The following is a 12448-nucleotide window of genomic DNA, read 5'->3' on the forward strand; positions in this document are numbered from 1 at the left end:
TTATTTAATTAAATAAACATTTAGTGCCTTACTACCATTAGTATACTAAAAGTAGGGTTAAGTGTCATTGACAATCGACAGCAAAAAAAAAGAAGATTGGACAAGTACTATATTTCTTGTTTTTCATGTTTATTCTTTATATAATATTATAAAAGTAATTACAATGTAAAAATAGGGATATTTTCAGGTTAGTTAAGATTTAATTAGGTAAAATAAATAATAATCATGATATCATAAAAATGTTCCACGAGGCACTCACATGGAGCAACTCGCAACTCGTATTAGCTCATGGGTAATGTAATTTGATAGCATAACATGAGCTGCATGTTCCCAGAGTGATTTACAACTTATAATGGCATGGATAGTAGTTAGACACTGTTCAAAGGGTAATTAAAAGGGCAATAAAACAATAAAAGTTAATTACAAATAGATGTATACTGTTACGAGCTAAAAGCTACTTAGAATAAATGAATGTAGTTTCATGTTACAATTTGAAGTCATTCTAAAAAGAAAAAAAAGATTTACTAAAACTTATGTAAACAGTTAACAAATCATGATGAGACTTGGTAACAATTATATTTTCTATAATTGATACTTGAAACCATCAGAACTTGGTGAAACTCCATAATTGAGAAAAAGCAAGACAATTGTACATTTCACAAATACATCATTTATTACAACTATAGTTTCAACAGTGAAGGTATCATCAGGTACAGGCAAAAACCATGGTTGTAATAAATAATGTATTTGTGAAACGTACAATTGTCTTGTTTTTCTTCAATTCTGTAATTATATTTTCAACAGCTTAAATTGTTAAATTCTTATAAACTAAACGATGACTTACATTATAATAAATATCAGGATTGCTGCTGTCAAACTGCAGGGCTCTTTCATACACTTCCTGAGCTTCTTGTGTTCTGCCAAGAAAAAACAAAAACATTGTCGTTAAAATAAATCTATCAGGATTATTAGAAAAAAAAAGAAGATTATATTTATAATATATAAGGGTTTAGAGACATCAAAGTAATTTAAATTATTTTGAATATTCTTTTATTTCTTACAGGAATAAAGATACTAATGACATAGCCATAGCCACTTTGTTTACTGAAATTATAATAAGCTCAATAAATATGATAAAAACAAGTTATCTAAATTTGTATTTGTATTTCAATACATTATCCTATTGCATAAAAAAAATATTAAGTTTCGTGATCTTAAACTTAAATTCAGGATTCCCAACTTCAAGAACATTCTATTCTTTCAAACCTTTACGAGAAAATACAATGTAAAAATTAATTTAATCTTACTCTGTCACAAATAATAATAAATATTGCTAAAAAAAAACAATTTTGAATATAATTCATCTGGAATATTTGGCAATCCTCAAATTCTTTCATTACATTTGTTTGCCTTATCCAGGTTCTCAAAAGTTATAATTTTCCTATACTAAAAATGTTTTTCTGGTAGATACTTACCTCTACTTACATAAATAGCTATTTTTGTTCAGTGCTGCCCTCTATATGAAAAACTTTACACATCCCACATGCCTTTAATCTCTCCTCTATTGGAATTGACTGATTCCAATGCATCTCTCATGCAAATCATCATGTGTCAACCCTCCACCAATAAGAGTGCAACATACTCTTACGATACATGCAACTCCTATTTAATGGAAAATGGAAATGGAAGCACCCGTTTTTAGTGGGAGAGGAAAGGTGGGAAGTGGGAGAGGAGGTAAGTACCTATCAGAAATACATTTTCAGTGTAAGAAAATTATAAATTCCAATATAATATATTACCTCTCCTCACATAACTAGCAAGAATCTTACACTGAACAGGTGGAGGGACCATTGTGAGGGAAAGAAAGATGCATCTTTTGAAAGCATCTGAAGGACAGTCCCTAAGATGAGACAGTGAGATTCTAAGATCTGATGTGAGGAACCGCACCACTTCTGAACCAGGTATACTCCTTGCCCATCGTAGAAAGATGTTGCATATAGGGGCAGAAAACAGAGGAGCACATCCAACTGGGAGAGAGCTATAGACAGAATGTGATCCGAACCATGCAATATTTATGAAACTCAATCCCAGAAATTATAAAAGTGTATAAAATAAAAAGGATGTGCCTATAGGTATAGAATGGCTATGGTGAATTGGACCATACAGAGCAAGTCAATTACATCCAAAACCCATGCTGCTGGGAATTGACATCCATGTGAGGGTAGGATGACGATCATACCATCGATAAGTCAACTACAATACAAAACCCAGCCACCAGGTACCAAAATCCATGTGTAGGTAGGAAAGAGGATCATACCACCAGCAAGTCAACTACAATCCAAAACCCAGTCCACCAGGAACTGATATCCATGTGGAGGTAGGAAAGAAGAACATACTAGTGGCAAGTCAACTACAATCCAAAAACCCAGCCACAAGGTACCAACATCCATGTGGGGGTAAGAAAGAGGATCATACCATCTTCACCTCAAGTTCATGTGACTGGAGGGAATCTAGTACCACCTGACTCATAAACGAGGCACATGTGAATATGCTAAATTGATAGATCGATCCAAGAACCTGAAATCTGGTAACTAAAGGATGTCTACATAATGCAAGCCATCTCCCTCAAAAGTGAAATTGATCACAGCCATCCCAAGTGTATTAACATCTTCGGAATAAGATACAGCGAGGGATAGTGGTAGGGAAAGGACCACAACAATCTGCAATTACCTATAACGTGACCCACAACACTGATGGAGTATAAATGAGGGAGGAATATAAACATCTGTAATAGATGTGTGAGGACTTATGTTGATTGGTTATACTCTAAATACAAAACCTGGATACTTGGAACCGACATCCACATGGTGGTAGGATGAGGAATCCCAATGGAAGGGGTAAACTGCAATTTTGACGTCTAACTCCCATTTGTTTTTATGTTTCAGATTGGAGGATATCACATCATCTACACCAGCAGACCACCGCTGCCCTTAGTCTCAACTGAAAAAAAGGGGGGTAAAACGTGGTAGAAAGTATGGAGGAATGACAACACCTCAGATAGTGCAATGGATGACCAAGAAACCCAATATTTTAAAGCAGATCATACCAATTTATTCAATACAAGGCACGACAGGGATGCGCAGCTATTTCCTTCTGCTTTACCCATGTAATCCATGGGTAAGTATGTTCCAGGATGGACAAACTTATGAAGCAATTCTATTGTAGGATAAACCTACAAACGGCCATGGAATTATAATATGCAATTCGACATGGCTTGATAGTGCAGATTTGAACAGTTAAAGAATACCTGGTCGGGCATCACTCACCACAGAGCAGGATCCAAACAATGAGCATTTATAAAAGGAAAAAGGGCCCCTGAAAAGGAAAAATAAGAAAAAACAACAACAACTTACCCACTCAAAGTCTCACTGAATTCTGATATTCTAGAATATCTACAGGCAGAAGACAATAACCTGAAGAGGAAGAAAACCGCAATACAGTGCAAATAGTTAGAGACGAACATATCCTGGGTAGTCCATGTGCCTGATTGAAGAAGTACCTTTAAAGGACAATGAAGATGAAATTCCAATGAAAAGGTAGTGTCGAACTGGGTGAGAAAACACTCGGAACAAAATACGAGAGGAAGATAATAAAGAGGAAGAAGCCAATTGAATGAAAAACTGAGCCCAACTGGTGAAGGAGGAAGGAGAAAGAACACGAAAAGAGGACAGTTGCTAGGAGGTGGGAATGGACACAGAAGGAAGCCGTGCAGGCAGTATAACACAGAAGAGCACATACAGGACATAGAAGTCTATCCGGATCAGGACAAGGATAAAGGTGTGGAAGGGAAGGGAAAGTACCTAAACAAAGGAGGTATCCTCATGAGCCACCAAAGTGTGAAGGAGGAAAAACAATCTGGAGAAAGTAGAAGATACATAGAAGAATAAAGAGTGTTTGAAACATTGACGGCAAATAAACAGACCACCGACATCCACAGGCAAATAGGAGAAGGAAGGAAGACATGAGGGAAAGTGAAACAAGAAGCACTGGGAGAGTGGTTCGAATGTAGGCATAGTGAGTCAGTGCAGGACCACATTAATATCCCCATCTGGAAGGGCAGCCAGCTGTGGTGGAAGACAAATCTGGAAGGAACACATCCACAGGTAAAGTGTAGGAGAGGTATGTACCTGAGAGATCGGGAAAAACGAAAGATGTGGGACAAAGTGCCCCAGATCCAAAAGTCAAGAGAGGAAATATGCATGATGAAGAACAATGGGTTGATCAGGGTAAAACCATGGACCCAGAAACCAACGATGGAAAAATTCCATTTGCATTGAGAAACATCCATGTAGGAAGGGCGAATGAAACAAGTCAGAAAAGAGGCTAAGTGTTAGGAGAAGCCAGATCACTGTGATAATAGTGCTGGAAGAATAACATCCGAAGTGGTAACATGAACCTCAGAATTCATTGTAGAAATATGTAAATAAAAGAAAAATGTTTGATGTAAAATATGTAAGTGTGAGAAAAAAATTAAGACTGGTAAATTGTATTGAATTAAAAGATACTTCAGTGTAAAGAAAAAATATAATAATGAAGAAATCCCACTTCTAAAATTAAACTATCAAAATCACGATTCATACAAAGAACATCAAAAGAAAAACATCTGAGCAAGAGTACTGCCAAGCAAGAAGTCATAGTTTGGTAGAATTGAATAGAGGGAGTCACATGTGTCATGAGACGCTTTGGAATCAGTCAATTCCAATGGAGGCTTGTGACATGCATAAAAAATGTTTTTCATATAGAGGGCAGCACTGAACGAGAATAGTTATTTATGTGAGAGGAAGTAATGTACTATATCAGAATTTTCCAATCTCTTGATTTTTAACCGAGTGAAAACATCAGATTTTTCCAGGTGTGTAAAAGTGTCATTTTCATCTACTATTAGACTATTAATTGTTGGGGCAGAAAGTAAAGATTTCACCATTAGATCAAACGTTCCTTATGATTATTGTTTAAAAACAGATAAATAGATGCTCATACCTATTTAACTTGATTAGAATGTCACCTCTGTTAATATATGCTTGGATGTAATCTGCCCTCATACTGATAGCTTGTCTGTAAAGCTGGAATTAATAAGTTTTATTATTTAAGTCATACATGTCTGTAATATTGTGCAACATCATTCACTGACTACTGTCTCACAGAAGAAAAGAAAATATGTTTATGTTCAATATATGATATATACGTTTATGAAAATGTATTTTCAGAATTATTGTATAAATGTCATCTGTCTTACATCAACTCTAAGTTACGTGAGTTAATCGCACATAAATTATCAGTTTAAAAAATTAAAGTACTCTCAAAGGATGGTTCTTTTTATATTTTTTTAAGTGAACACAAAGGTGTAATGATATTCATAAACTTATTGGAACAGGGAGTGTTAATTACAATGGAAAAATCTATTGACAATTAAAATGATTAATACTTTACGCTATGGGACATGTATAAAGGAAACAGCACAAAACAAAAGTGAGATTTATAAAAAATAGAATTGAAAATAGGATTTAAGGAGATGCATGAAGTAAAGATTGAAGAAGGGTAGTGGAAAAACTAAGTGACTGAACAAATCACAGCTATAGACAGGTAAAATGTAGAAACCTAACTAACGAATTTATCAAAGTATGAAATTGTTATGAGTAAAATACAAAAGACAATTTCATTTTGATTCATTTGGTCTCTGTATAATACTGCAAAAATTAGAAATTCCAATATAGTGAGCAATGTTTTGAAAAGAATAAAGATTATTGTTAATCACATATGAATTTATATATATATGTAGCCAGGAAGATTCAGTTGAAATTTGAATTCTGTATTTACACTAATGAATAATCCCTATAACCAATATTTTCCTAGTTAGAATTACAAATCCATATGTAATTGCAAAAAATGCAAGATCAAAAGTGAATATATAGTTAGATAAAAACACAGGAAATATTTTACTTACAAAAGTTTCTTTAAAAAATTATAATTATGTAAGTTTTGACAATCCTGTAGCATAAAAGCAAAAATTCTATCCCTATTTGCTTGTATGAATGTACTTTTTCCTTGGAATTTTAATTTCAAAACTTCAACATATGATTTAATTGTAAACATTTTTATGTTATACTCACAGCATCAGCCTCTTCCAAACGACTCTTATTTCGAGAGATTAAATTAGCAAGGTTGAGAAAGACATTCAAGTGATTTGGAGCAATTCTTGCTTTATATGGCTCTCCAGACTTGGGCCGAGGAAGCAAAGCTTTTGCCTAAATATTAAAAATTATATTCATGTAACCCCAAACACACTGTGACTTTGAAAAGTATACTTAGAAAGAACACATACAAAACCAAAAAAATGGGAACATTTTTTATTTTATGATTTCAGCAGAAAAATAAAAGTGCCGACATTAAAATACGTCTTCAATTAATTATAATCCTCAACTTTAATAAAAACAATAAATAAAACTTTTTGAGAAAATTTAAGTTTCCCAGTTTGAGGAACTATAACAATAACTACACATAAAATAACACAATAAGATCTGAACCCTTCATATTCATAATAGTCTGAACATTTTATTCTTTTATAATTTTAATGACTTCATTTAAATTACATACCAAAACCAAATTAATGATAAAAATAAACAAAAAAAGATGTAATTATGCTCACTTGCTGTAAAAATATCTCATTTAGCTCTCATCATCCCAACTACATCAATGATTCAGAAAGCTACCCCACAGAACCTTACAATAAATATATCTATATAGCTACCTTGAAAGTACACCAAAGAACAAATTTTCTAAAAACAAAAAGTTTACAGAACTATTTATAAAGTTATTTACAATACAGCTTGTATATTGCTAAAAATAAAGTAATTTTGTTTAACTAAGTAAATTTTAAAAATTATAAGAAAGCATGAGTGAAAGTAAAGGAAGACATAATAATTTCAACCACACTATATCTGTAATATTCAATGCAGATAATGTTAATGATGAAATTCTATTTTGAAGATTAGTACATATAAGTATTTATTTTAAATGCATAATTCCACCACAATTCAAGCATACAATCATAATAAAAACGTTACAGCCTGAATTACATATTAACCAAATTGTTTGTGCTTAGAGAACTGCAGATCAAATACACACAAAAAAAAAATATTAAATAAAATCAAAACAGAACTAGTTACTTTTAGTAAAATGTGATTTTATAGGAGTTTATTTTTGATACGCTTTTTAAAAAGAGATGAAAAAAATGAGTTAATTGTAAGGAATACTTTCTTTGAGTTCTATCTATATTTATCTGCTTATTTTGTGTCTGCTAGTTACTTGATTTTGTAAGCAATACCTTTAACACAAATGTTACAGAAGAAAATTAACTATAGCTTTCCTTTATTAGAGCTATAGATGACTAGAATATTAAAACAGATTATTACAGAAGATTATTGTTGACTGGTGTTTTTATTATAGAATTTTACCTTCCGAAAGGATTCCTCCGCCTCATTATACATTTGAAGATTGTTGTATGTCCTTCCAACATTGATATGAGCTCCAATATCATCATCTTGGGCACTAAGAAAACAAGAGCTTATTTTGGTAAAATTATTATTCCAATTATAGATTTTAGGTGTTGAAACTGTGTATGTCTGCACAGCATGTATACTGATTACTGGTACACATGAAGTATATTAAAAGCTGTTAACTCATTTTTTATATGTAATGATGTTGGATGATAGGGTAAGTAGATAGACAGATACAATAGTTGGAAAAATGTAATATATATATAGGTAGCATTATCTATTACATAAACCAATTAAAGTAACTGATCTGAAGGTCCTACAATAAAAATTAAGATTCAAGACACTTACCGAACAGCCTCGAGGAAATATGCTAGTGCTTCCTGGTAATTTCCTTCACCTTCTAAAGCATGACCCACATTATTGTATAGCTTGGCATTTTCTTTATTTACTTTTAATCCGGCCATGAATAATGTATATTCAGATTTCCTAAGATGCAGAAAAACATTTTAACTAATATGTACATGCAATGTCTTACATGCTTGTTATGTCAAGATCAAATCCTCTATATTCTCTGATGAGCTACAAGTTGATTTAAAATTCAGATAAAAACAACAAAAACTTGGACTTGCTTTTAAAGGTAACAGAAATAATATTTAAATACCACATGCACAAAGTATGCTGAATTAAAATTTAATGAAGCAACTGAAATCAAGTGTTTATTTTCCATTACAGTACTTCCTATACTCCTTTAGTTCTAGCTCTGGGTTAGGTAAATATGACAATATAGATGTGCTAAGTCCTGTTAAAGCTGAAAAAACAATAATAATTTAGTAGAGGTGATAGATCTTTCTGGTGTGTAATTCATAAAATGTTAACAAACATCATTTTCAGTATTTTTTTGCATAAATAACTCATACAGCAAATAAATACAATTTCATTAAACATTGAACTTACAATGTGTGTGCAAAACTGCTACCAGCACAGAATTATAATTAATAAAAGATTTAAAAAAAACATTAAATGGGTACACAAGTATACAAAGACAAATAAAACATTTTTATTGACTTTTTAGTCCAATTCATATTTTGTTGTCCAATTTTCTGTTATTTACATTCCAGTACGATAATCTATATACTTTACTTTATTAAATTGATCCATATACATTGAGAAGTATTATAGGCCCGTGAATGTTAATATTTGAAAGAATTCTAACAATGATTGAACTCAAAAAATTTTGTTAACATCCTATGTGTATGTGATTAGAAAAATTCAATGATTTTTCTCTAACAGAAAGACAAACTCTGGACATGTGTTGAATTTTCCTAAAGTACCATAATGATGTAAACTTTTTCAAGAAAAATAAACGAGTATATACCTGGAAATACTAGGAGAAAAACAGCAATACATGTGAATGGAAGTAAGAAAAAAACAGAACTTAAATTGCAACCTACCAGTCAAAGTTTCGAACAATAGTTTTTAAACTATGTGATAAAACAAGCACAGTCAACAAGATCCAGAGCATGGGTTTCCACTTTCTATATGAAGAAGTTCAATAAAAAATTAAGGTAAAAATACAGAGGAAGAAAAAACAATTATATGATTCACACACGTGATTACCGAACTTCATGCTAAAGATGTCTGAATATAACAGTCAAGAAATACCAGCTGGTTTTTCTAGCAAAATAAATTATTCTGATAATATTAAAACTATTTTGCACTGGAAGTGATTCCATCCATCAAAATCAGAGATTCCAAGATTTTAAACGAGTTACACTAAAAACATTTTTTTTACCACAACAACTACAAATACAAACACCTTATAGTGATTTTAAAATTTACCAGATTTCTCAGTTTCTAAAAGTACAAAAATACAAAACTGTCTATAAACGTGAAGTTCATTAACACACAATGTATAACTGGATAAATTCTTTATGTACTTGTAAGTGACATGAGACAGAAAAAGGTATTTGGGCAAGTTTAAAATTCTCATAATTTTGATCTTAATGTTTACACTAGTTAAAGTACTTGATATTTCCATTCTTTAGAGATTTTGAAAATGTTAAAATACAAATAATTTGGAAAGTACATATTATGGTATAAAAAGACAAACATGGTAACTTAGGATGTTTTAAACATTAGTCAGTCCATTTTAAAAATTTTTATATTTTGCCATAAATAGAGACACTTTCAGTGCGCAAAGAAGACACTTACAGACTTAAAGTGGTATACATAAAACGGGGTGGTGAAAATGTAATTGTATATATTTGTTCTTTTTTTTAAGTTCTGATCTTTCATTTCTATATATATACACACACCAGACATGGGGGAGAAATATTCTGAAAAACTGAAAGATATACAGGAAGTTTTGGTGGCAGTGGTGAACAACACATCTTACATTAATGATGTTATAACATCTTTACAAGACATAACCCCTTTATATAGCTGAGACACATAATGGAACAATCTCACTAACCATGACTGTTTTTGACACTAAAAATGACACATCTAAAGTTTTGTTTGAATCAGAGATGATACATTATTAGCTATTTGGAATATAGCTACAAATCAAACATGACTGATGTAAAAAAAACATTTTTATGGTGCAAAAAACGTAGTAAATTGGCACTTTATGCCTTTATAAGGAGAGGTAGGTAATTAAGTGAGGCTTGTGAGAATATGTGTACTCAGGTATACAAGATTTGGTTAACACAATATATGAAAGAAGAAGTATGAATATTTTAAATAAGGTTATGGTATGCCAATCTTGCTTGAAAAATTGTACCAGTTTGGTGATGTAAGGATAAGTGGCAATTCAATATGATGTTTATTGGTTAATTTTGTTAGCTGACCAAGTACTTTAAGCTTAGAGTGCTCATCTATAAATCAACTTGTAACATTGCCCATTACCAACTATCCATTCTCTTACCAGACCAATACAAATCCTTGTTTTTGCAATAATAATGGCCAATAACGTACATTTTCAACAAAAACTGAAAACTCAAGTTTGATACACATTTACAAACTTCAGTTAATCACAAAAAATGTTTTATTTTCATACAAACCCAACTGGTCTTATACTTACATTCTCTCTATTAAAATATGCCAGCCATAAGCAACCAGCAGACATAGGCCCATACTTGGTGTATATAGTATTCGTTCTGCCACAACAAAGCCTACAGGAAAAAATAAGTTGGAAGCCGGAAGAAATGGTAAAACCAGCAGGGCCAGACCCTAGACATCAATAAAACAACTATATATTACTGCTTTATATGTTATAATTATTTAGCATTATGAGTTCAAGAAACAACAAATCTAGCTCCTAGAGGTCCAAATTAAGAATGGTATATTACCCATTTAAAGTTTGTTACATGGTGAGAATAATGTTATTTTCAAATTAAAAACTAATAACTTTAAAACGAAAAATTCAGAATAAGCTACTGAGCTAGTTTCACATGCCACAAGTATATACTTATCTTAATGATTCACTTGTGCTAAAACTTATTTCAAATGCTACAAGATTTTTTGGGTTGAAACTTACAGCAAAGTAAAAATCAAAACTAGACATGTGGACTATAGTTCATATCAATAATTATCTACCACATTCATCCTTGCACTAAATAAATTTTTGCAATTCTAAACACACCTACCATGATAACAACTTCAGCATGTCCATCATCTGATGAAAAGACACTCCACACTAGCAGTATAAGAGAGAAATAAAGACCTAATGTAGCTAAGTTACGGAAATCTATGAATGACTCCACTAATGGTATTGTTCCCATGGTCCAATCACAGCACAAACTGGAAGGAAAGAGAAGCAACCATGCATTGACAGAGAGAAGGTAGTTATAGGTTAACTGCCGAGCAGGAGTGGTGGCTACAGCTGCTGGGTTGTCAAACCTGTGACACAAAAGAAGACAGTTCAATGTTAATTATTGTATGTAACTGCCTAACTGTCAAACTTCTGAAGAAAGAAAAAAAGACAGTTACATGACAGCTATATGTTAGTTGTTGTACAAGAAAGATGGCTACTGATGCTGGGTTGTTTACATGTGACAAAAAATAAGGTATCTATGTTAATGGTTGTGCACGAGTTCTGGCTACTGATGCTGGGTTGTTTACATGTGAGGAAAAGAAATGTGCTCTATGTTATTTGTTGTGCAGGAGTTCTGGCTACTGCTGTTGGGTTGCCCAACATATGAAAATAAGAAGTATGCTCTATGTTAGTTTTTGTGCAGGAGTTCTGGCTACTGGTGATAAGTTGTTTACAGTGCCTTGCAAAAGTATTCATAATACCCAGTCACTACCCAGATCAGGCCACCCTTCCAAACTAAGCAACCTGACAAACAGAAAACTGGTTAGGGATGCCACTGTGAAGCCAACAATGACTTTAAAAGATTTAATTGCAAAGTTCCATAACCGAGATGAGAGTCAGTGTTCATACATCGATAATATCTCAGTCCCTACACAAAGCTGGTCTGTATGGGGGAGTGGCAAGAAAGAAGCCATTACTGAAAAAGAATCATCTCATTTCTCATATGGAGTTTGCATCAAAGCATGTAAATGATACTGCAGACACATGGCAGAAGGTTTTGTGGTCAGACAAGATAAAAATTGAGCTTTTTAGTCTAAATTCAAAGCATTACATCTGGAGCAAGCCCAACACAGCATGTCACCCAGTCAACACCATCTCAGCTGTCAACCAACATGGTGGCAGCAGAATCATGTTATGGGGATGCTTCTCATCAGCAGGGACTAGGAAGCTCGTCAGAATTGAGGGAAAGATGGATAGTGCAAAGTACAGGCAAATCCTGGAGGAAAACCTGCTTGAGTCAGTCAAGAATCTAAAACTTGGTCAAAAATTCACATTTAAGCAGGACAATGACCTGAAG

At 32.7% G+C, this 12448-nt stretch overlaps 1 protein-coding gene across 4 annotated transcripts in view; it reads right to left on the reverse strand.

Annotated features, from left to right (window-relative positions):
• The window catches only part of LOC106478647 (transmembrane and TPR repeat-containing protein CG4050-like), a 109536-nt gene that overhangs the window by 9483 nt on the left and 87605 nt on the right, over positions 1-12448 (reverse strand). For all 4 annotated transcript variants that reach the window (XM_013939203.2, XM_022382279.1, XM_022382280.1 and 1 more), the window contains exons 8-15: positions 11204-11456; positions 10639-10787; positions 9008-9091; positions 7905-8042; positions 7515-7608; positions 6171-6305; positions 5041-5123; positions 845-917 (exon numbers count right to left, since the gene is read on the reverse strand). In XM_013939203.2, coding sequence (XP_013794657.1) covers positions 845-917; positions 5041-5123; positions 6171-6305; positions 7515-7608; positions 7905-8042; positions 9008-9091; positions 10639-10787; positions 11204-11456 — 1009 coding nt within the window. The remainder of the gene's footprint in view (positions 1-844; positions 918-5040; positions 5124-6170; positions 6306-7514; positions 7609-7904; positions 8043-9007; positions 9092-10638; positions 10788-11203; positions 11457-12448) is intronic.

Source organism: Limulus polyphemus, unplaced genomic scaffold, assembly GCF_000517525.1.
Source record: "Limulus polyphemus unplaced genomic scaffold, Limulus_polyphemus-2.1.2 Scaffold237, whole genome shotgun sequence".
Classification (NCBI taxonomy): domain Eukaryota; kingdom Metazoa; phylum Arthropoda; class Merostomata; order Xiphosura; family Limulidae; genus Limulus; species Limulus polyphemus.